This window comes from Electrona antarctica (assembly GCF_951216825.1).
Source record: "Electrona antarctica genome assembly, chromosome: 4".
Classification (NCBI taxonomy): domain Eukaryota; kingdom Metazoa; phylum Chordata; class Actinopteri; order Myctophiformes; family Myctophidae; genus Electrona; species Electrona antarctica.
Genome location: NC_136809.1, coordinates 18,900,995 through 18,924,164, shown reverse-complemented (window position 1 = coordinate 18,924,164; position 23,170 = coordinate 18,900,995). Strand labels below are relative to the sequence as shown.

The window sequence follows — 23,170 nt, the reverse complement described above, 5'->3', positions numbered from 1 at the left end:
GGAAGTAAGGACAAAGGGCAGTTAAACAATAGAGAGAATTTGCTTACCAAACAAGGCAACAAAAAATGTACTTCTCTTTCACCGTTCCTTTAAAAAGGACAACAAAAAGGTACTTATACTTAAGGTGTAAAGCAAGTCATTTTCAAATCCTCTTCGTTTCTCCTTAAACTAGCCTGTCGAGCTTCCAACATTACCAATGTTAACTACGGTCACAGAACAGGTCCCTCAAAGCTCTGGCGTGCTGGTTGAGGTTCGTATAGCTACTCTTGGGATGGTAGAGAAGAGAACAGCTAATGCCACGCCAGCCATGCTCTATTAGACTTCATTGAGCACACAATGCATGGTTGTGCTTTCTCTGTAGGGAGCTGTACTGTATGAGCACTCAACAGCTGCAGTTCCCTATTGAGACGTCACAGTAATTCTCTGCACTGGGCTTTGCTGAAGGACATTAATTCAAAAGTGCACCTCGCATCTATTTCAGACCAATCGAACCACCCCTAAAGGGATCTCAATGGTAAAGGTTTATAAATGCCTCTGCGTTATCGCAAACCTGAACCAGCATTTTGGTTTTTGATTTACAGTAGTAGAGGCAGGCTTTGTGAGAAGATGTTCGCAACGGAGAGGAAATCAATGGGGCTTAGAACTAAGGACTTTAATATTAATAATAATAATAATAATAATAATAATCTGTATTTTCAAGTCACAGTTTAATGTATAGATGATTAATGTATTTGACTTTGATATGACTTCACAGACATTGGTTTTTGGCCCCATTGAGTGTAACCGCTCCATTTCTGCTAGGAATATCTCAAAAACCTGTTCAAAGTTCTTTTTGGATGCACTGAAATGACCTCTAGTTCACGATAATTCAAAAAGGTTTCTAATAAAAACTCAACGCAGTTAATCCGTGTTTCTTTGTAAACTACCGTTTTTAACTACATTCATGATTTCGAGCATATGTGGCCTATAATTAAGTAAAAAAAGGCAGTGCCTCAACATGGTACTATGAGCTGTCTCTTGCAAAGACAAAATACATACAGTAGATGATATTCACATATTTGTATACATACTAGTATATTTATGTTAATGTTCATTGCTATAGAACACTGCATTACAAGTAAATGTTCCTGTTGTATGTAATTACATCTCACAGTGGAGGAAAAAGTACTAAGATTTTTTGCTTAAGTAAAAGTACTGCAATGTAGAAATACTCTGTCACAAGTAGCCTAGAAGTCCAGAATTCCGTATTTTCTTGAGTAAAAGTATAAAGGTATTGGTATCAAAATGTATTTAAAGTACCAAAGTAGAAAGTACTCATTATACATCACAAAATGTATTTGAAAATAGCAGATATACAAGCTCACAATGCGTCACATCGCTTGTAGATCTGCTATTTTCAAATGGCCGAAATGTATAGGGCTGAAATGGTTAATGTATGTTTTGTATCAATAATCAAACTAAAGTTTTCAAATAAATGCAGTGGAGAGGAAGTAAAAGCATTGGAAATTGGAACTACTCAAGTAAGGTGCAAATACCTCAAAAGTGTACTTAAGTAAATGTACTTAGTTACTTTCCACCACTGACATCTCATCCCGTGCTCGTCTCGTTCTGTAAACCCATGGTGTATATTTTAGATCCATTTCCAGGGCAATGGTTTGACTGTTCCTGACCCGACGCTATCCACAGACCTGTCAGTGATCCTGACCCGACGCTATCCACAGACCTGTCAAAGTGTTACTTTGTGTTCATACTATGAATTGTAAATGTTGTTTAGCTATCACGATTGCAGACTTTTTTTTTTCCTTTCTTTTTTTTTTTGCAATGTTGTTTTACGATGCGTACTAATATATTATGGTTATTATATATGAATATATTTAATGACACGAGACATTGTGGATTTTATTATGTCTTTTTCAATTATTTGTTTTTGTTTGTTGTTTTTACTTGTTTGTGGTTGTTTAAATGGTTGTCATAAAAGAAGGAAATAATAACTACTGAACACACCAACCTGGTAGATCTAAATTCTCATTTTCAGTTGAAATAAACTCTTGTTACATTGGAGGGGGGAAAAAAGTGTTTCGCTTGCTTGGAATCATTACTCTGACCTGAAGTCTGTTTTAGATAAATAATGGCTAACTCAGAAACATGCACAAGCACTACCACCAGTCTCATGTATGAGTTAGTAGTAGAAACACACAAGCTGTTGCCCCGCGACCCGACTACGGATAAGCGGTTGAAGATGGATGGATGGAAGCAAGCAAGATGATGTCAAAACAGACATAATCATAAGCACCCCCCACAGCCCAAATGGAATGATTCTCTAATGCATAAAAAAAAGGAATCCCATGTAGCTGCCTGTAGTCTACTATAGACAACATTTGGCCAATAAGATTCGACTATAAATATCTTTAGTCGGGGACAGCCCTTAGTAAGACACACATGGGTCATGACTAGGGGTGTAACGATATAGTAACTGCATCGAAAAATCGATTTTAATTTCAAGAATCGAAGTATATCGAAATGAAAACGGCAACATTGACTATGTATCGTATCGTTTTGCAATGGAAATAATCGGTATTGAATCGCTTTGCGATGTAATTGATTGTATCAATACTACATTTGTGTGTGTGGTATTTAGCAATTCTTTGAAGAAAAATGAAAAAGAGGGGCTTAATTACTTAAAAAGTTAATGTATTTTAAATAGTTACTGTATCGATTTAAAATCATTGAATCGTATCGTCATAATGAACCAATATCGTCCATGTATCGTATCGTCAACCATCTATCGTGATACGTATCGTATCGCTGTTAAAATATATTGTTACACCACTAGTCATGACCGCTCTGCATTTTCAACATGACAAAATCTCAGAAAAAGATAGAATTATTGTAGTCCTCACAAGGCATTGAGACAAGTGTGGTGACATACAACTTGTCACACTCACAGGACACTGACAGTAACAGCTGAATATCGTGTCGCAAAACAAACTCAACCCTCAGGAGCGTGTAGTGAGGACAAACGCAGACAGCCAGGAGTCCAGGGGCTGTTAACGGCTATTTATTACAAAGTACAGCATATCCATTAAGGCTGCGTTGATTTACAAGGAGGGAAAACAGTCGCGTTAGCAACGCGACCGTGTTTGTTTTGGCGGAGTGTTATTCTATAAACATTATAAAAGCCCCAAGACAAATGCTAACATTATGGCAGCTACAGTAAATGTGTGATGTGTGTGTGTGTGTGTGTGTGTGTGTGTGTGTGTGTGTGTGTGTGTGTGTGTGTGTGTGTGTGTGTGTGTGTGTGTGTGAGTGAGAGAGAGCGTGTTGCAAAGCTAGTGGAATTACACAGTACTAAGTCAGAGTCTCAGACTAGACCACGGACAGAGTTATGACTGGTGTGGGAGGTCCCTACTGTTAAGTCAACACTATACCTAGGCAAAAAAATATATTCCAAAATAACCCCAAACCTTTAAATATACCTTTAAATAGTAAAACCACTCAATGTGTGATTGATTCATCTAGACAGACATTTGACAACTTCAAAAGTAGACATATAATTTGCACAGGACAAGTTAAATTGAGCGGTACTGTTTTTAAACAAAGAAAAACTCCCCTAAAGGAGACGCTATTGTAGGGTCAGCACTGCCCACTACCCGGCCAACACCTTATTAAAAACATTACTGTGTGCAGTCACTGGTTCCTTAAAAAACTCAACTCCATTCCCCTTCGCCTCATGAGGCAAAGGGGGAATGAAGCAGAGTATAAAGTTTTTACACAGTTCTTCGGCAGCTTCCATGCAGTATAGAGGAGTCTATCCTGATTTGACGTGCCGGTAGTGACAATTCTCTCTGGCCAGACGGAAGTCTGCAGTGTTTTCACGCTACCTTTTGGTATCGCCACAGCTCGCTTGGAACCTCGGCCGAGGTGATACCAAAAAAGTACCAGGGTACTTTTGAAAAAAGAGTCAAGTCGAGCCAGAAGTTAGCAGTGGGAACTAATTAAGGCTCTGTTCCATTTAGTGTACAGTGGTTCTCAAACATTTTAATTTCATGGACCCCCATAACTCTGAGAGTGTACACATGGAACCAAATAGACCTGTAAAGGTCCATTTGGTTTCATTTGTACACACTCAAGAGATACTGTACACGCCCGTACGGGGCCATTTGGAACCCACACAAGGACACTTTGAGACCCACCGGTGTAGCAGAGTGTTTCCAGTTAACATGCACAATAGCAGCACCCTGACTCTGTTTGACCAGAAAGGAACAGAGCCTTAATTAGTATCATCGGTAACACCTCTGAAGGAAGTAGGGAAGGGGCCCAGGAAGTAGGACGAGTTATTCTGTGTGCATACTGCATAGAGCCCATATTGCAAAAGGGGAGATGGTTCGAAGAGTTTGTGAGTAACAGAAATAATCCCTGCATGCCGTGCTGCAGGTGTGAAGGGTTTAATCCAGCGTTCTCCCCCGTAGGTTCTCCTCTCTGGCATACCGGAGCTCCAGCAACAGAGCTCCAGCGACAGCTCCGGTATCAATTTCATGCTCACCGTCTTTTCCCGCTTGCTACACAGGCCACACGCCAATCACCACGATGGCTATTAGCAACAGCACAATCACCACCAGCATCCCTGTAGAAGGAATTAAGACAAAGAAACATTAATGAATCAATGCAATCAATCGATACAAATGTATTCAAGCTAATGTTTGGACAAAAAATACGAATAAAACATATTAGCGTCATAATAGAAGATGTATGTAGAATTGGAGACTTTCACCCAAACTAAAACATCGTCGCTGTCAGGAGGAAACCACTTAACTCTATTTTGTTTTTTTATTTTGTTTTTTTTCCATAATCAATGCTATTGAACACCCTTTAATGAAAAGGATTAAAAGGTGCTTTGAACAAAACAATTGACTCTATAAAGTCACAACAATACCAACTTTGATGAGACACTAGTATTGCATTGAATACAAAATATTAAGGTTTTCTTCATTTCCTGAAAAATGTATATTTTTCGTTTTCCTGAACAATGAGCATGTTGGAGTTAGGTGGTTTCTCCCCGACAGCAGAGATATTCATCCCAAACATGAGTTTAGGCAGATTCCACACACAGCAGAAGGCAGAGAAGGCGACTGCAGGAGGTAAGGAGCCGCTACAGATCACGGCTCATTTTCCAAGCCCTTGATCAGGTTCTGGGCCCAAGCGGTGCTTATACCCTCACATCACATTTCCATTCTTTACCCCTGATGACTTAACCCCTTTTGACCTGAGATCAGATTCTAAAAAAGTCTTCTACATCCTGACAGTTTTCTGAAAAAGCTGTTTCTATGTCAGTCGTTCTTCGATTTTTCAAAAATAGCAGACCTACAAGCTCGTAGCGCGCCGCTCGTAGCGCACCACTCAGTGGCGCGCTATGAGCTTGTAGATCTGCTATTTTTCAATAGCTAAAGCATAACATAATGCTAACACCAAAAGGGGTTCCCGCCGAAAATGGGTTAATGCAAGTTACATGCACTTGACAGCCACACACACAAACCTTATTGATATAGATTGCACAGTGCGATATAAGCATGTGTTTCTGATTCCGCCCCGAGTAAGGATAATCATTGTTTTTCACCGATGCTATGGAAGCGGAGAAAACCTACAAAGGCAAGCTCACACTTCATCACAAACGCTTTATACCCCAGGGGGGAGGGGCTGAAAATATTAGACATTTTATTAGCCCCCCACACCTACCCTCTATCTTTACCCCCTGGAAATCTGGGTTTAATCCACCGCAGATGGAATTGTCATTTTTGTAAAGGGGAGAAGAAGGAGGAAAAAAAAGATATAAAAGGTCTGCTAGGAATTTTATGATCTCAGTTTACAACTTTACAGTTTCAATGTATCGTACAGAATTTCAAGAGAACTGTTGTGGCCACGATGATAAACTCTGCAGTCGAAGGTTACGGCTTAAGTTATTACAAATTCTGTCAGTCTTCTAACTGTTTCCCAAACACTGGGTCGGGAGACATTCGTGGATCGCGGACACATTTTTATGGGTCCCTTTATTTTTTTGTTTCCTACATTTTGTTTTTAATAATTATTATCATTTCAAAACATGTTTAAAGATGGAGTGCCATGATCCCCCCTCAGGTACTTTGATTATACTAGGAAGATATTTTTTCAAAAGTGTACAGACAGTTTTCAAATGATGTTTTTATGTGGCCACACCCACCAGTTATCTAATAACAACCTAAAACATGAACCTTGGTTGAACAAAACTAAAGTTGTCCTTTAAGTATACCTGGTTGTCACCTTAGCACCATCCACCTGAACTGATGCAGCGCCCACAGCTGTTGTTGTATGATAATGGGGGAGGGGTTATCCAAATGGACCCGTAATCTATAAAGGTAAATTTCCAACTCTCCAACATTTAGCTGGGGACCACCTGGAACCCCCTCAAGGACCCCCGGTGGTCCCCGGACCACTGGTTGAAAACCACTGCTATACATCAAATACATCTGACGTGTGGAATTCACTCCCTTCCGTACGTACAGTACAGTACAGTAGAGTACAGTGCATACCCAAGGCCCACCCGGTGGCCTGATCCCACAAACCACGGCATGCACACGCTATCAAGACATGGAAAACTTTCCTTCAGCCCCCTACCCTCCTCAACCTCCCCTCCATGACTCCGGAGTGAAGATTTCAAACAACGGCATCTCCGACGAGACTGAAGTCGCCTTCGACTAACTCAAACTGGTATCTACCCCCCCCCCCCCCCCCCACCACCCGTCCACCCCCAACCCCCCGCCCTCCTCTCTCACGTCGGGTTTACATTGCTCTCATTCTTTGGCTCTCTCTCTCTCTCTCCTCTGGCGTTCTCGTTCCGTGAGCGTAATTGGGCCGCCATTCCCCCGGCAGACAGACGGGGCGAGATATAAGTCATGCTGAACTAATTGCTTAGTGGTGGGGGTGGTAAGGGCTTTATGAAATGTAACGCTGATGCTGGGGTCCGCTGCCAGGGGAGATGGCTGTAGAGGATCCAGATGTCCTGAGGACCTCGTTAACTCGTCGTTGTGCCACGACGTCCACAGCTGTCTCCTTTGTCTCTCGTTGGTTTTGTTTTGTTGAGGGGGGCAAGAGTGACAGCTATGCCAGCGGTGATGTGATTTTAAAGATGGAGTGCCGTGATTTCATTTTTCTTTACTTTTTCCGATTTTTTTAAGATTTTGTTTCTGCCTTAATTGATATATACAAGTGAAGAATGACAGGAAAGAGGGAGAGAGAGACATGGAGAGACATGCAGCAAAGGTCGTCATGAATGGGACTTGAACACGCGACACGCTGTCAGGCCAGAGCCTATGTGGCATGCGTCTGGAGTCTGGACCACTAGGCCAGCGGGCGCCCCTACTTTTTCTGTTTTGTATTTGTCTATGGAGTAAACATTACTCTAATAGACCCCATGTGTGGTTAGAATATTCAAATATCATCATAACCCTAACATTTTGCTAGCCTCAAATGTTAGGGAGGGACTAGTGGAGAAGAGATACAGCAGAACTACATTTTACTAATTATAAGTATTTCTACATTGCAGTATTGATACTTTTACTTAAGTAACACCACCACTGGGTAGTAAGGAGTTATCAGCGGTTCAGGGCTGAACGTCGTCCCGTCTTGATGGCTTGCACATGTGAGTCCAATATAAACGTCAAGAAGAAACAACTTCCCTCCAACGGCCCTCCTGATGGCTCTTTAAACACCTCGCGCTAAAGCAAATATACACAACACTCACACACACATAAACTCATGGAAATTAAGTACGTTCAGGGTGTCGAAGACGTCGAAGCGACTCAGAGCGGACGATCCATTAGATTAGAGTCGTCATCACAGATTGCGCTGAGAATGAACGGTCCCATATCTGTCAGCGGACAAATCCGACAGTGAAATCAGTCAGTAACACAAAAGGGACTGCGCCGTTTTGCGCGCACGCACGCACGCACGCACGCACGCACGCACGCACGCACGCACGCACGGACGCACGGAAATTGAAATTACTCATATACCTCAAAATCGCACTTAAGTAAATGTACTTAATTGCTTTCCGCCACTGCACAGCCAGTCAGAACCACATCTGAGACGACCCCCCCACCCCCCCAGACCTTCTCTTCGGACCATCAGCGTCCAGCTCAGTAACTATCCTGACCTCTCAGAAGATTAATGACAGTCATGGCGTTTGCTCGCCCCAAAAAACAGACAAGGGGAGGGGCTCTGGCGTACGTGTCACTGATGATGCTGAGAAGGTTCAGCGGTGTCACCCATCCCGTCCAGACTGACCACCCAGGAAGAGTGTTCCTTCTGACACATCAGGAAGATGAATCACGGAGAAGAGGACTAATTGGTGTGGGTGGTGGTGGTAGGCGGCGGGAGGGCGGCTGGGTTTTGGGTGCCTGCAGACACCCTCCGTCCCTCCGACCCTCCGCCCCCCCGTCCCGGCCCGTCGTGCCCTCTCTGCTCATGGTTCAGGGACCTTTTTGGTTCACAAAAGGCTTGGGGTGACCCCAGTGGGAAGGCAGGAGGCGCAGGGTTTTATGTTAAGCGAGTTAGAGTGGCGGTCACCATTTCAGAACGGGCCGACTGAAATATAAATATCTCTGCTGTCGGGAAGAAACCACCTAACTCCAAAATGTTCATGTCTTCAGGAAATTAAAAGATATATTTTTTTCAGGAAATGAAGAAAATCTTAGTTTTTAAAATGATGCAATACTGCCTCAAGATGGTATTGTGTCTTTATATATTGTCAATTACTTGCATGAGAGGGGGAGAGGTGGCGGAGTTAGCTGCCTTAGCAGACAGTTTGAGGGTCCAATGGAGTTAAGAGGTTCTTAATCTCAATATATGGAGATCTAAGGCTGGCAGCGGGGGCAGTGTCTTGAGTCTACAGGGTTTGATGAGGTCAGACCAACATATGGAATTAATTCTGTATTGGCCATATATGGAGCGTGACTTTTCGTAGGTTTTGCAGGTTTTCATAGTAAACTGCGACCTACAGTTGCAATTAATGTGTCGAATCAGGCATACAATGTAGGCCACATATAGTCCATAGTTGTCATTAATAGTTTGATTCCAGTTACATCCTTTTATAAATTTCAAACTTGAAATCTGAGGCATAGAGCAGCAGTTTATTCAGAGTGACAACGATTCGGTCTAAACGACCTTCATCAGGTATCCATTAATCATAAAATAAAAGGTCAATTCCCAATTTAATTACACAGTTAACTTAGAATTACAAACATAAAAAGTGTGAGATCAATCACAAGTTCACAACAGAGTAAGCCTAGGAAAGACAAGAGTGACTTAAACCATCATTCACAAGAGATGCAAAGCCCTTTAAAAAGAAAGCCCTTTCTAAAGAGCAAAAATTTGCATTTCCTTGACACAATTCTTTTCTTGGTACAATGAAGTTAGCCTACATGTTCCCCTACTGCCCCCTCTCCCCTTTAGATGTCTAGTCCAAACAGTGCAAGCCTACTTGAGATGCGAACCACCTGCAGGATTCACAGGGGTTGCTGTTCCTCTGCAAACCCTGAGGATTAGACTGGTTGAGAAGTAAGGGCCGCAAGGCCCCCGATGTGCCCCCGATGAGGCGCTTAAGCCCTGGGAAACTCACACCACACTCCAAAAAGACCCCTCGGTACTCCAAGATAATCTTCCACTCTAATCCTACCTAGCTCTCAAAGCCTGCTCCACTCCTCAATTCCCACTTATACAAGCTAATGGAGGTGGAAATGACTGCGAATGGGACTTACTGGGTTTCAGCGAAGGTGTGATCTGTCTAGTTTTGGTCAAGAGGTTAGCTTAAAAACTTAAAATGCTATTAGCAAGGTTAATACAGTATATATAACCTGAAAACTAACTTGAATCTACACATAATATAGACTGCAGCGTTAGCGATGGAGATTATTAACTCCATATAAACGAGCTAAAGTTGTTGTAAATGCTGTATGACATATGACCATGATAATCCAGTTATTCAAGCATTAGTATAGACAAAGAAACAGTTGTTTTGTTAAAACAAAATATTTAATCTTGATACACATTTTTCACTGTAAAATTAAAAACAAGAATGTCATAACTGCGAGGTGCAACAAGCTCTTGTAGCGCACGTTTGTTTGTTTCCGACATTCTTTCGTTGGTTCACTCACTGTGTTTTGTTATGGCTTTCTTAGAGCTCCAGTTAGATATTATTAGCTTCTGTTGCCACTCACTCCGCGTTCCGGCGTTCTATGCAGCGACTATGGGTTTTATGGGTAAGTCTCCCATTGGCTTAGAGGCAGAGTCAGCCATTACGGTCGTCTTTACGGTCAGTAGTGGTGCGTGCAAATGTAGTTTCAGGCACCTGCCAAAAATCTACTATTATCAAAGTAATTTCAGAAGTTTCCTGAATCCTACACTGGTACTACTCTTGCATTCCTGTTCTGACAATAGCAGACCTACAAACTCACACCGTGATGCGTTGTTAGTTGTAGATCTGCAATTTCCGTGCGACACGCGGTGAAGCGGAGAAATGGAGACTGTTGGGTTCAACAACACCGCGGATGTTTCACCGAGCTACTGACGGCAGTGACGCACGCGTGCAAAGACAACCGTGGCCTTGCAATATGTGGGCCCTTTTTTTGCTTCAGGGGAGGTGACCCCTAGCATAGCTCAGCTTGCACCCATCAAGCTTTCAGCTCTGCAATGGTAGATCTGATATATGCACGCACACACGTTGATTTTGACAGCAAATTTTTATTTAGTTTTAGTCAGTCTTTTGAATAAAATTCCATTTAGTTATATATTTTAGTAATCTGAAATGTTTTAGTGTCATATCATAAGATTTTAGTCAGCTAACACTAGAGTTGATTTAGTTGACTGAAACGTATTTAGGCAGGCCTTGATGGCATCACAATGCATGATTTTTCGATCTCCAAATTATATGTTATAGGTCTTAGTTATGACTAAGTTATGACTTAGTTTTAAGATTGTTAGTACAATATCTGCAGTGTAAAAAAGAAATGCAGATACTCCTCAACGAGAGGGGGCTACCGACAGGTATGCGAGGTATGCCCCCGAACTGTCAAAGTCAGCCGTTCCCGTCTTTTCAAGGACCTGGCAGAGACATAACACTGAGCAGTGGCTTTGGATGAGCGGCGGTTTCAAAAACAAACAGAGCTCTGAAGCTTTCAAGAATCCTAAACACACGGCAAACTCAGAGACAGAGAAAAGCCCTCTAAAAGATTTGTGGCATGTTGTACTTTCAATTCTGTCTGTCTTTGACGGAAGGCCCGAGTGGCAAACAAATGGCAAGACTCGGGGGTGTGTTTGGTGGGGTGTGTGTGTGTGTGGTGGGGTGTGTGTGTGTGCAGGGGGGCGGGGGGGGGGGGGGTGTTCTGGGAAGAGGGGAAATTGAATTGAGCATGAAGTAGTAAAGGGGAATTTTCCACTCACCAAGAACCAGACACACACTCATATGCGTGCACCCATGACACACACGTATAAATGCACATGCACATGGGTGCACATAGCTGGTGCGCAAGTGCGCATTTACGAGCTCTGGTGTCACATACTACAAATGTCTATCTAACGTGAAATAATACTAATGTTGACTAATAATTACAAGAAGCTCTTATTTTGAAGAGGAAGTCAGAGGAAGTCTGTTTCAGTTGTAGCCAAGCTGCGATGACAAGCCGTCCAGAGCTTTACCCAAGTAAACAATTAAGAACCCACGTGGAATAAACTTTGTCAAAGTTCATATTCATATTTACGATATGAAAACCATGCATCTAAACAATGTACAAACTTTGGAATTACGTTAAACATGGAACCGGCAGGTGAGTAGTTCATATTATGTGTGTTGGAGCGCCTCAGTGTGGCTGCAGAGTTCATGACACAATCTCATGCTGGCTAAAGTAACGTTGTGGTAGAGTAGAGAACCCCCTCTCCTCCCGCCGTGTGCTCCAAGCTACATCTCCAGGTGCTCCCCTGAGAACTAGCCCAATAACACACACACACACACACACACACACACACACACACACACACACACACACACACACACACACACACACACACACACACACACACACACACACACACACACACACACACACACACACACACACACACACACACACACACACACACGTAGATGACATGAACATTCTTTGGCCTTGCAAAGGGGTAAAAAGGAAGGGCTGAGGTTGGGGGGACGGGGACGAACTGTAGAAAGGACACAAACAGAAAAGTGACTCCTGGTCCAGGCACAATGTGCGTCTCTGGGATCTTCAAACAAAGCGTGCGCTCTGCACTGCGTGGCACCATGGGGACAGGTCCGATGGAATGAGACAAATCTGACTTTCTGACCTCCATCCCTGCCGCCGGTCGCGGTCGGAGCGGGCTGTTAGCGTGGTCGGTTGCCTAGAGAAACAATGTGGCCGTCTCCACAGCAATGCCACCAGGCCCTGCACTCTGTAAACACAACAACCCCCCCCCCCCCCCCCCCCCCCCGCCAGGAACAACCTAACGCTCCCACATTTTACACAGCGGACCGTAACCTACAGTAACCATCCCTGCCTCTCCCACGGAAGCCATTTGTCTCCCTCGGTAAATGCCCTATTGCAGGAGTGCCCCCAAAATGTAGATCACCATCAACCAGTACATCACAAAGGCTGTGCAGGTAGACCACATGATATGCCCCAAAAAATATTATATAATTAAAATACATTTACTATATATATATATTTTTTTTTAAACTCTTTTTGGCATCTGCCACTTGTATATTAAGGAGACTTGATTGACATAAAAAAGGGGCGTGTGAGCTCAAACCCATAATGCAATGTGTTGTGTACAAAATGTCAAAGTTATATAAACTCCTACCAATAGGACTGGATCAATGCAAAGGGTAAGCCAGTGACGTATGAGGACCAGAAAGCACAGTGGGGAACGGAGGTTTGACCTTCATCATGGTCTATGACTTTGTGACCTGAACTGAAAATTTAATATAAGATACGATGTCAGCACTGCTATTCCAGAATCAAAGCCCCCTCAGGTAAACGTTTTGCTATGTTCAGCGATGGCATAATAATGTTTTCGGTGGGTAGATCTTGCTGAGCTGGTCATTTTAAAAGTAGTTCTCAAGTCAAAAACGTGTGGCCTGCCCTATATTGAGAGAGAAGAGCATGGGTCTTGTTTTTTTGGAACAGACCAATCAGCAGTTCAACGCGGCCGAGGAGGAGAGGATCTTGGGTAATGGCGAGGGCGTAGGGTGACTGTACCTCTCTGTGAACATCTCAACTCCACTGGTGTGAGCATGAGGGATTCTGTGGTTCACACCTCCTCCTCCTCCTCCTCCTCCTCCTCATCATCATCATCATCATCATCATAAAAAAAAACACAGAAAAACTCGAGACTAGTACAAACTTTGGTGAATTAACACTCACAGTTTTACATGAAGGCAACCATTCATTCATGAGCACACATATCGTATCTGGCGGGTGGAAAACTCGAAGGTAGGCAGGCATCCGGTCGTTGAGATGGACAGACGTGTTTCGTCTCGCTCCTGCGCCAAGTCACAGAATGTTGACAAAAAAGCGCATTTTCTCGCTCATTTTCTTTTCATACTCCTGTGGATTATGGATTTCTACTCCAATTCACCCTGGTTCTACCATCACGTGGATATGAGGAAAAGTGATTACGAGAACAACACCAGCGTAAACAACGAAGAACACAGCACGTTCTATCTCCTCGGCAACAACAACAATGGATCGACCGGTAAACATCTCGGACACGGCGCGGCTGGAATCCACGCACTGTTAACCTGCAATCCGGCCAAAAGAAACAAACCCCTACTTGGCAAGATCGACAGACGCCTGTTCTGTTGTATATTCTTGTTAATGGCAGGAGACATCCAACCCAATCCTGGTCCTGTAATCACTAGACTTCAGGCGAAGAAACAAACTTGCCTGATGATCACGGACGCAAGGACAACAAAGGAGACGGTCGCGGCCACACAGCCAACTCAAGATACGGGCACGGAGCCGCCTTGGGGATCCATCGCAAGGACAACGCATGAGACGGTCACGGCCACACAGCCAACTCAAGATACGGGCACGGAGCCGCCTTGGGGATCCATCGCAAGGACAACGCATGAGACGGTCACGGCCACACAGCCAACTCAAGGTACGGGCACGGAGCCGTCTTGGGGACCCAACGCAGATCTTACATCGGCGGCAGTCGAGGCAAAAGACACGGACAACACCACCATCTACAGGCGTGAAGAGTCTCCACATCCAACCAAGGGGGACAACGAGGCTGGAGACGGACACCGTGATACTTTACCTGCTATTTCTGCTGTTTCTCCGGTCGACACCATGGCTCAATCGGCCCCACCAGAGCCCCCACTCCCGCCACCCCACGACGACCCCCACGCACCCCCCACCCTCCCCCCACGGCAACCCGCGGCTTCTACAGACATCAACAATGGCCCTCCGCTCCCCTACTTCGCCTTGGAGGAGATAAGCACCATAGTCAGAGCCAACGGACTTCATATCTTTCACCTGAATGTCAACAGCCTTGGACCCAAAATGGCTGAAATCAGGCATATGTTTCAATGCGGTAAGGCGAACATCATTAGCTTCTCTGAAACCAAACTTGATGAGTCAACCAAAGACCCAGAAGTTGAAATAGAGAACTATTCTTTGATCAGAAACGACAGAAACAGGCATGGTGGTGGCGTGTGTATGTATATTCACAAAGACACTGAATATGTTACTCGTACTGACTTACAGCATGATGAAATTGAAACTGTGTGGGTTGAATTAATTTTCAAAAAAGCTAAATCAGTATTAGTGGGCACCGTCTACAGACCGCCTGACCAACATGGGTTCTATGATATACTTGAGGGGTGCTTAGCTGAGGAGGAATGTGTAGAGAAAATCCTGATTGGCGACTACAATACAGACATGCAACGAAAGGAAGCACCTGTGTTTAAGTCATTCAGTAAGTTCTGTGATCTACATAGTGTCAGTCAGCTAATTACCCAACCCACTAGAGTGTGTGATTCTACTCAAACTGTCATTGATCTCATTCTGTCCTCGGACAAATCCAGAATCTCCAAGAAAGGGGTTATTGTATGTGGGCTTAGTGATCATTTTATGATATTCTGTACCCGCAAAATACAAAAACTTAAGACCGGCTGCCACAAAACAGTCATATCAAGGGACCTCAAAACCTACTCTAGTGAGGTCTTTAACCAAGTATTGGAGAGTCTGGATTGGTCCGATGAGCTTAAAAGCACACATGTCGAAGAAGCTTGGCTTGGCTTCAAAACCAAATTTACATCAGTACTGAACAACATGGCTCCTTTGAGAACCACCAGGGGCAAAACCCGCTCGGAACCATGGATGAATTCGGACATACTGGCTGCAATGAAAGCCAGAGACAAAAAATGCTCTGAAGTTCTAAAATGCAAGTCAAAGCTAGCCAAGCGCTTCGACAGTGTTCGCCAAGCTCGTTTGAACAACCTAAATACACAACGAATCAAACTACGAAACAGTGTAACTGCCATGACCAAATCAGCTAAAAGTAACTTCATTAATGATAAAGCTGAGGAAAACAAAAACAATCCTCATGAGCTCTGGAAGCTACTAAACAATCAACTAAGCTATGGTCAGAAACTAAAAACCAGATTTTCGAACATAAACATCAAATCTGACAACACTCTCATCACTGACAACCTTGATGTGGCCAACTACTTGAATATCTTCTTTACAAACATATCAACAACTCTGGTTAACAAACTGCCCTCCCACTCTGGGCTCTTTGGTGTAGAGCACATTACAACCTTCTACAAAAACCTAGGTGTTTGTAAAGACGATTTTAAACTAGTTATGGTAACAACTGATGAGGTAATTAAGAAACTGAGTGCCCTCCAACCCCACAAGGCCACAGGCCATGACAACATTCCCTCCAAATTTCTCAGAGACTCAGCCATCTCTATAGCTCCAATCATCACCCACATAGTAAACCTCTCCATCAAACAGGGACAGGTCCCCCAAGATTTCAAACTGGCCAAAGTAACCCCCTTGCACAAGAAAGGGAGTAAATTAGACCCCGGCAACTACCGCCCTATTTCTATTCTTAGTTCCATCTCGAAAGTGATGGAAAAAATAGTCTATGAACAGGTTGAAAAGTATCTTGCCACTAATAAATTATTGTACGAGTTCCAATCTGGCTTCAGAACATCCCACTCCACTGACACATGCCTCCTCTATTTGAGCGACCACATCAAACAAGAGGTGGACGCTGGCAAATACTGCGGCATGGTCATGCTGGACCTCCAAAAGGCTTTTGACACCGTGAACCACTCCATACTGGTTAACAAGCTAAAAGCAATTGGTTTCGATAGCACATCAGTGAGCTGGATGCAATCCTACCTGGAGGGGAGAGAACAGATGGTGGAAGTGAACGGAACACTGTCCCCCCCCCTCCCAGTGAGCTGTGGCGTTCCACAAGGAAGCATACTAGGGCCTCTACTGTTCCTAATATATGTAAACGACATGACTTCAGCCTGTGACTGCAACTTGTTCCTGTTCGCAGATGACTCAGCACTGCTGGTCTCGGACAGGGACAAACTGCAGGTTGAAAATGCCCTCAGCTCTGAACTCGGTAGAATCTGCACCTGGCTCGCTGATAACAAACTATCTTTACACCTGGGAAAAACTGAATCCATTCTCTTTGGCTCTATTAGTAATCTCAGCAAGGCAAATGGCTTCTTGGTTAGAGTGGGTGACAATGTTATCACACGTAAAGATGAAATTACCTACCTAGGTTCCATCCTGGAGGCTAATCTTTCCGGTGATAAAATGGCCACCAACGTAATCAAAAAAGTCAACCATAGAACAAGATTCCTCTACAGGATCTCCTCACTGGTCAACAAAAACACCTTGAAGACCTTAACAGGAGCCCTTGTACAGGGTTTCTTTGACTATGCATGCACCTCCTGGTACCACAGCACCTCAAAGGCCCTTAAAACCAGGCTCCAGACTTCCCAAAACAAACTGGTCAGGCTCCTACTTGATCTAGCCCCCCGAACCCACCTCACCCCTGCCCACTTCGACAGGCTGGAATGGCTTAGGGTCGACGACAGAGTACAGCATCTTGCAATGGGTCTGGTCCACAAGATTCGATACACCACCAAGATACCCATGTACCTGTCTAGATACTTCCTTAATGTTAACGAAGTCCACACCCACAACACCAGAGGGAGTGCAACGAACCATGTACAACCCAGATTCGGCACAAACAAGGGACTAAATTCTTTTCGCTCCTATGCCACCAAAATGTGGAACGCCCTACCAACTGTCATTAAGACATGCGAATCCCTTGACTCCTTCAAAACCGCTCTCAAAGGGCACCTACGGATGGCTGCAATTCGAAACTGGCCCCCGTAAAATCTGAATCCCCCCCCCCCGCCCCCCCCTTTTTTCCCATCACTGTATATATTTCTTTTCCCTTTTTACCTCCTTTTTGATGAATTCTTTTTTGATGAATTCCTGTTCTGTCTATAGAAGTGTCTATTTGTACGTCTCTAAATGTTTTGATGATTTGAACATGGTGGACCCTGTTGGAAACAAGTGTAATGCTTAATTGGGTCGTCCACTCACAGTTAACAGCCTTTGTATTGAGTTTGTGCTTGAAATGTACTGTAATTCTGCAAACTGTTAATAAATTCTTCAATCAATCAATCAATCAAAAGTTACCAGTACGTACATTTACAGTACTGTACTTATTACTTAAGTACTTTACTGGAGCATTTCCAATTTTCGATAGTTTTATTTCTACTCCACTACATCTCAGAGACAAATCTTGTACTTTTACTCCACTACAATTATTTGAAAACGTTTAGTTGCTAGTTACTTTGTAGATTTTGATTATTATTACGAAACATACATTACCCACTTCAGCCCTACATTTCGACCATTTCAAAATAGCCGATCTACAAGCTCGCGATGCGACGTATTGTGGGTGTGTAGTTCTATAATATTTTTTATACAGCACATCTGAAAACTTGTGAAACAGGACATTCTGCACAATGAGTACTTTGGGCACTTTAAGTACATTTTGATGCCAATACTTTTGTACTTTTAGTATTTTTTTATTTTTTATTATTCTGGACTTTTACTTGTAACAGAGCATTTCTACATTGCAGTATTGATACTTTTACTTAAGAAATGTGAGTACTTTTCCCACCACTGCTCAACTAATTCTACAAAAAGTCTTGAGCCAAGAGAGAGAGAGAGAGAGAGAGAGAGAGAGAGAGAGAGAGAGAGAGAGAGAGAGAGAGAGACCACAACTCTCCCGTGGTCTTTTGTGGGTTCCTCTGAAAGGTCCAGGGACGGAGAGGAAGGCAGGGAGGGTGTTGTCACTGTTGTGAGCTCTGAAAACGTTCTAAAAGCCCATCAGGGAACTGACTGAGTAAGCAGCGTGCGGGACAGAAATAGCCAGAGTTACCCCACCATTCATTCACACTGTGTGCCAGAAAGGTGCTTGTTGTCACCATCACTGTCGTCGTTTCAGCTCCATTAAGCACCGTTCATTCTGGTGATGATGGCTAAAGGCGGCGATAAGTAATGATTATATCCCCACGCTGGTTGATGAAACACATTGCTGGCAGTTTGCCTCCATCTTGAGGCTGTACAGTGACTGTCCAAAGTGTGGCCCTGGGCCAAATGCAGGCTGTACAGTGACTGTCCAAAGTGTGGCCCTGGGCCAAATGCAGCCTGGGGACGGATTTTATACAACCCTCGGCTTCATACCTGAATTGTATTACCCCAACAGTATGGGACATTTCTACATTGGAGTTTTATATTAACCTGGACACTTCCCAGAGTCAGATAATTTGTCAAGATTCCTTGTTGTCTCATTCTGAAGGGGTCAAAGAAAGCTATTTTATTTCTTTATGTTTTATTTTTGACCTTGCATGTCTCGTTACATTTGGTAATGTGAAATAAGGCTGAAAAAAGATATGATTGATTTTTGTGTTTTCTTCACAGCACACACCTCACAAAAGACCACTGATATAAAATATTGATGATAGTTAAATACAATGTAATGCATATGTACAGTATGTGACTTTGTTGTGGTCCGAAGGTACAGTATACTATGTCAGGAGATGCAGTTGGCCCTTGGGTATTTTAATATTTTCTGTCAAAATTATGGCCACCTTTGAAAGAGGTTTGGACACACCCTTGCTGTACACATTCTGTTGATCTTCATTCATTACAATAACTGTGCAGTGTCCCATGATTGAGATAGAGAATTGACCGAACGATATGAGCACACTTCATATTCAAATCCTCAGTGGTAATCGGTAATTAACTGACCACTGATGATTTGACTGTGCACGTGTAGATTCCCTTCAAAATGATCGACTCCACTGCATAACAAACTGGTAAATAAACACTCCCTAAAAAGCATACATGCTGAATGTGATTGGTAGAGACATGATTTCCCACTAGCTATAAAGCTATTATAGAACATCAAGGTTTGTCATACCAGACCAGGATTAAAGGAGTTAGTTCAGCCATGACATGACTTATTTAATTACACACGCCATGAAGCCTAGAATTAGTGTAGATTTTAGCGTTTTTGTAGCATTCCCAATATAAGCCACTCTTTTAAAAAGGTGCAATGCAATTCGTACCACATGACGCCGACTTGGTCTCCACCAGCTTAACTCTCCTCGTCTCTCCTCGAATCCTGTCGTCCGTCTTGTCCACCAGGTGTGCCAGGTCATCAATGATTTCTGAGGAAAAGAGGAGACCAGGATGTCAACAGTCGCTACATCAGTCATATTATCTTAAACCCCCTCTAGGTGGGGTTGGCGAAAGGGCCTTTCTGTGTGGAGTCTGCATGTTCTCCCCGTGTCATGGAGTAATCCTGGTCTCTATACTGCCTCCGAAATCTGTGTTGTATAAAACACATCCCGATGCGTACAACAATCGGGATGTGTTTTCGTCCTGCCATCGTCAACCCTTCTTTTGTTTATTCGTTCATTCATCAAAGCTGTAAACGTAAGTGCTCAACTAACCAGTCATTCGGTGCTCATAGAGCCATTCTGTTGTACGTTTCGTCATGCACTTAAGCCACTTTGTATTTATTGTAACTTATTTGTTGTTGAGTATTAAAACAGATACTCTTTTATGAACGGTGTCGTTCTTTCATACATGTTACGGGCAGTAAACCCCTAGACTTCAGAACAGTCCGTAACATAGTTCCCCCCCCCCCCCCCCCCCCCACCACACACACACTCACGGCTACAGGAATTGGAAATGACATCAGACAAGCCAATAACCTCTCACTCAGACAATAGATAAGAATGTGGCAATACATGGCGGTAGATTGTGTGAGAGTACGACTGCTTCCTGGATCCATCCTGGATCTAATCAAGGACTTATTCTTCATGCGTTTAAATGGCCGCCAAGACATAAGTCCTCCAGGGTGACTTCCAAACAGACAGAGAAGGAAGAAGACAATGAGAGAGAGAATGAAAGACATGGATGCGGAGAGACAGAGTGTGTGTGTGTGTGTGTGTGTGTGTGTGTGTGTGTGTGTGCAACGTGCATGTCACTGACGCCAGGATCCTTCAGTAGGAGTTCCTGACTTGAAGACCGTCCAAGTGGAAGACTATGTGATTTACTACTAGTTAATTATCACGTTGTATATAAAATAGAAACAATACATATCAAACAAAACAAGTTACTGTACGAGAAAAAGGAAGAAGCCAGCTGGCTTGTTTGGAATCCTTTCCTTAATGGAAGAGGTCATTAAAAAGCATAGATTAAACATTTGATAAGAGCTATATAAAATAATGCAAGTTTACAAGGGGGCAGCAGTGCAATAAATAATTGAAAACACAAAAACTGCATAGACAAAGGAAAATACAGGGAAAAAATCATTTGTAAAGATTACATTTCTACCAATTTGAATTACCTCCCGGAAATGTCCCCAGTGAGGGGTGGGAGGGGCTAGGGCAAGGCGAGAGCCCTGTTTTATGATTACAGCATTTGGCTGTTTGTATTCTTTTTGTAAAAATATAAAAAGATACTCCCCTATGGAAAGGCTATCACTGTAGTAGCCTTTTCATAAATAGGCTGAGTATTTTGTTAGTTGGATAAGATTTTGTCCAGATTTCCATGCTGTATTGATGTTGGTACCATAGAAGAGCTAACATGCAAACGATCAAATTTTGCTTGGTTTCATTTTACACTCTCGACAGATCTATAGACAAGATCTATAAGGGTCCATTTGGTTACCAACTTTCATCATTTAGCTGGGGACCACCTGGAACCCCCTCAAGGACCACTGGTGGTCCCCGGACCCCTAGATGAAAATGGAGCGTACCTATGTTCCCCACCATGCAAAAAAGGTTCTTAGTCTTAGTGTTACTTTTAGTAGCAAATTCTGATTTAAGCTCAGTCTTTGAACAATCCATTGAACTTTAGGCCTGCCTAGGCTACTTAAACTATCTAGTCTTGGGGAACATAGAACCTGGGGAACATAGGGATGACCCTGATGAAAACCACTGATCTAAGACAATGATTTATTCATGATATATTTTCTATAATGCATACTGTACTACAAGTAGCTAACAACCCAAACATATGAAAGCAAGGTTGTTTCAGTCAAGCTACCTTTCCAAAGCCCCACTCTCCACTTCAGCTGTGAATAAACATGTGAAATGGGAAAAACGGTGAAAACAGCACGCCTCATTACACCCATTCTACATTAGGTATTTTATTGCAAAACAGAATTCAAATTGGCCATTTCGTCTTTAGTGTTTGTGTCTGAAGACATAAATTTACAGTATGTGTGGCTTGTTTCTTTTTCTACTGTAGCCCTGATGATAGGTCCTGTCCAGCAGTGAAAGTACTCAAAATGTTTACTTAAGTAAAAGTATCAATACTGCAATATAGAAATACTCAAGTTAGAAGTAAAAGTCCGGAATTCAAAATTGACTTGAGTAAAAGTACAAAAGTATTGGTATCAAAATGTACTTAGAGTACCAAATTTCATTTCAAGTTGTAATTTTTTTTATAAAAAATCATTTGAAAATTGCAGATCTACAATATCACAACGTGTCGCATCACCACACACTGTGAGATCGTTTATTTTCAAAAGGCCGTAATGTATATAGGGCTGAAGTGTTTAATGTATGTTTTGTAATAAATAATCAAAGTAACTAGTAACTAAGGTTTTCAAATAAATGTAGTGGAGTAAAAGTACAATATTTGACCTCTGAGATGTAGTGGAGTAGAAGTAAAAGTAAAGTACAAAAACCTCAACATTTTACTTAAGAACAGTACTTAAGTAAATGTACTTAGTTACTTTCGGTTTACACCACTGCAACCTACTATAACTACAAAATAATAATACAAAAATAGAAAAAAAAAAAAACCTGAACAATGGCGTAAAAAAAGAGAAATCATTAAAATAGAAGCCAAGGCCGAGAGGAAGAGAGGAGCAGTCTTTACAGACTCCATATGAAAGGTAAATGGATGTGTTACAGGAATGGGAGGAGCAGTCTTTACAGACTCCATATGAAAGGTAAATGGATGTGTTGGAAGAGAGGAGCAGTCTTTACAGACTCCATATGAAAGGTAAAGGGATGTGTTGGAAGAGAGGAGCAGTCTTTACAGACTCCATATGAAAGGTAAATGGATGTGTTACAGGAATGGGAGGAGCAGTCTTTACAGACTCCATATGAAAGGTAAATGGATGTGTTGGAAGAGAGGAGCAGTCTTTACAGACTCCATATGAAAGGTAAATGGATGTGTTGGAAGAGAGGAGCAGTCTTTACAGACTCCATATGAAAGGTAAATGGATGTGTTGGAAGAGAGGAGCAGTCTTTACAGACTCCATATGAAAGGTAAATGGATGTGTTACAGAGAGGAGCAGTCTTTACAGACTCCATATGAAAGGTAAATGGATGTGTTACAGGAATGGGAGGAGCAGTCTTTACAGACTCCATATGAAAGGTAAATGGATGTGTTGGAAGAGAGGAGCAGTCTTTACAGACTCCATATGAAAGGTAAATGGATGTGTTGGAAGAGAGGAGCAGTCTTTACAGACTCCATATGAAAGGTAAATG

The 23,170-nt window shown here is 42.8% G+C and overlaps 1 protein-coding gene across 1 annotated transcript in view; it reads right to left on the bottom strand.

The window, feature by feature from the left end:
- Positions 1 to 3,042: 3,042 nt before the first annotated feature.
- Positions 3,043 to 23,170, bottom strand: part of stx8 (syntaxin 8) — an 81,662-nt gene continuing 61,534 nt past the window's right edge. The window contains exons 7-8 of the mRNA XM_079498767.1: positions 19,724 to 19,825; positions 3,043 to 4,624 (exon numbers count right to left, since the gene is read on the bottom strand). Of these exons, the coding sequence (XP_079354893.1) occupies positions 4,560 to 4,624; positions 19,724 to 19,825 (167 nt within the window). The 3' untranslated portion in view covers positions 3,043 to 4,559. The remainder of the gene's footprint in view (positions 4,625 to 19,723; positions 19,826 to 23,170) is intronic.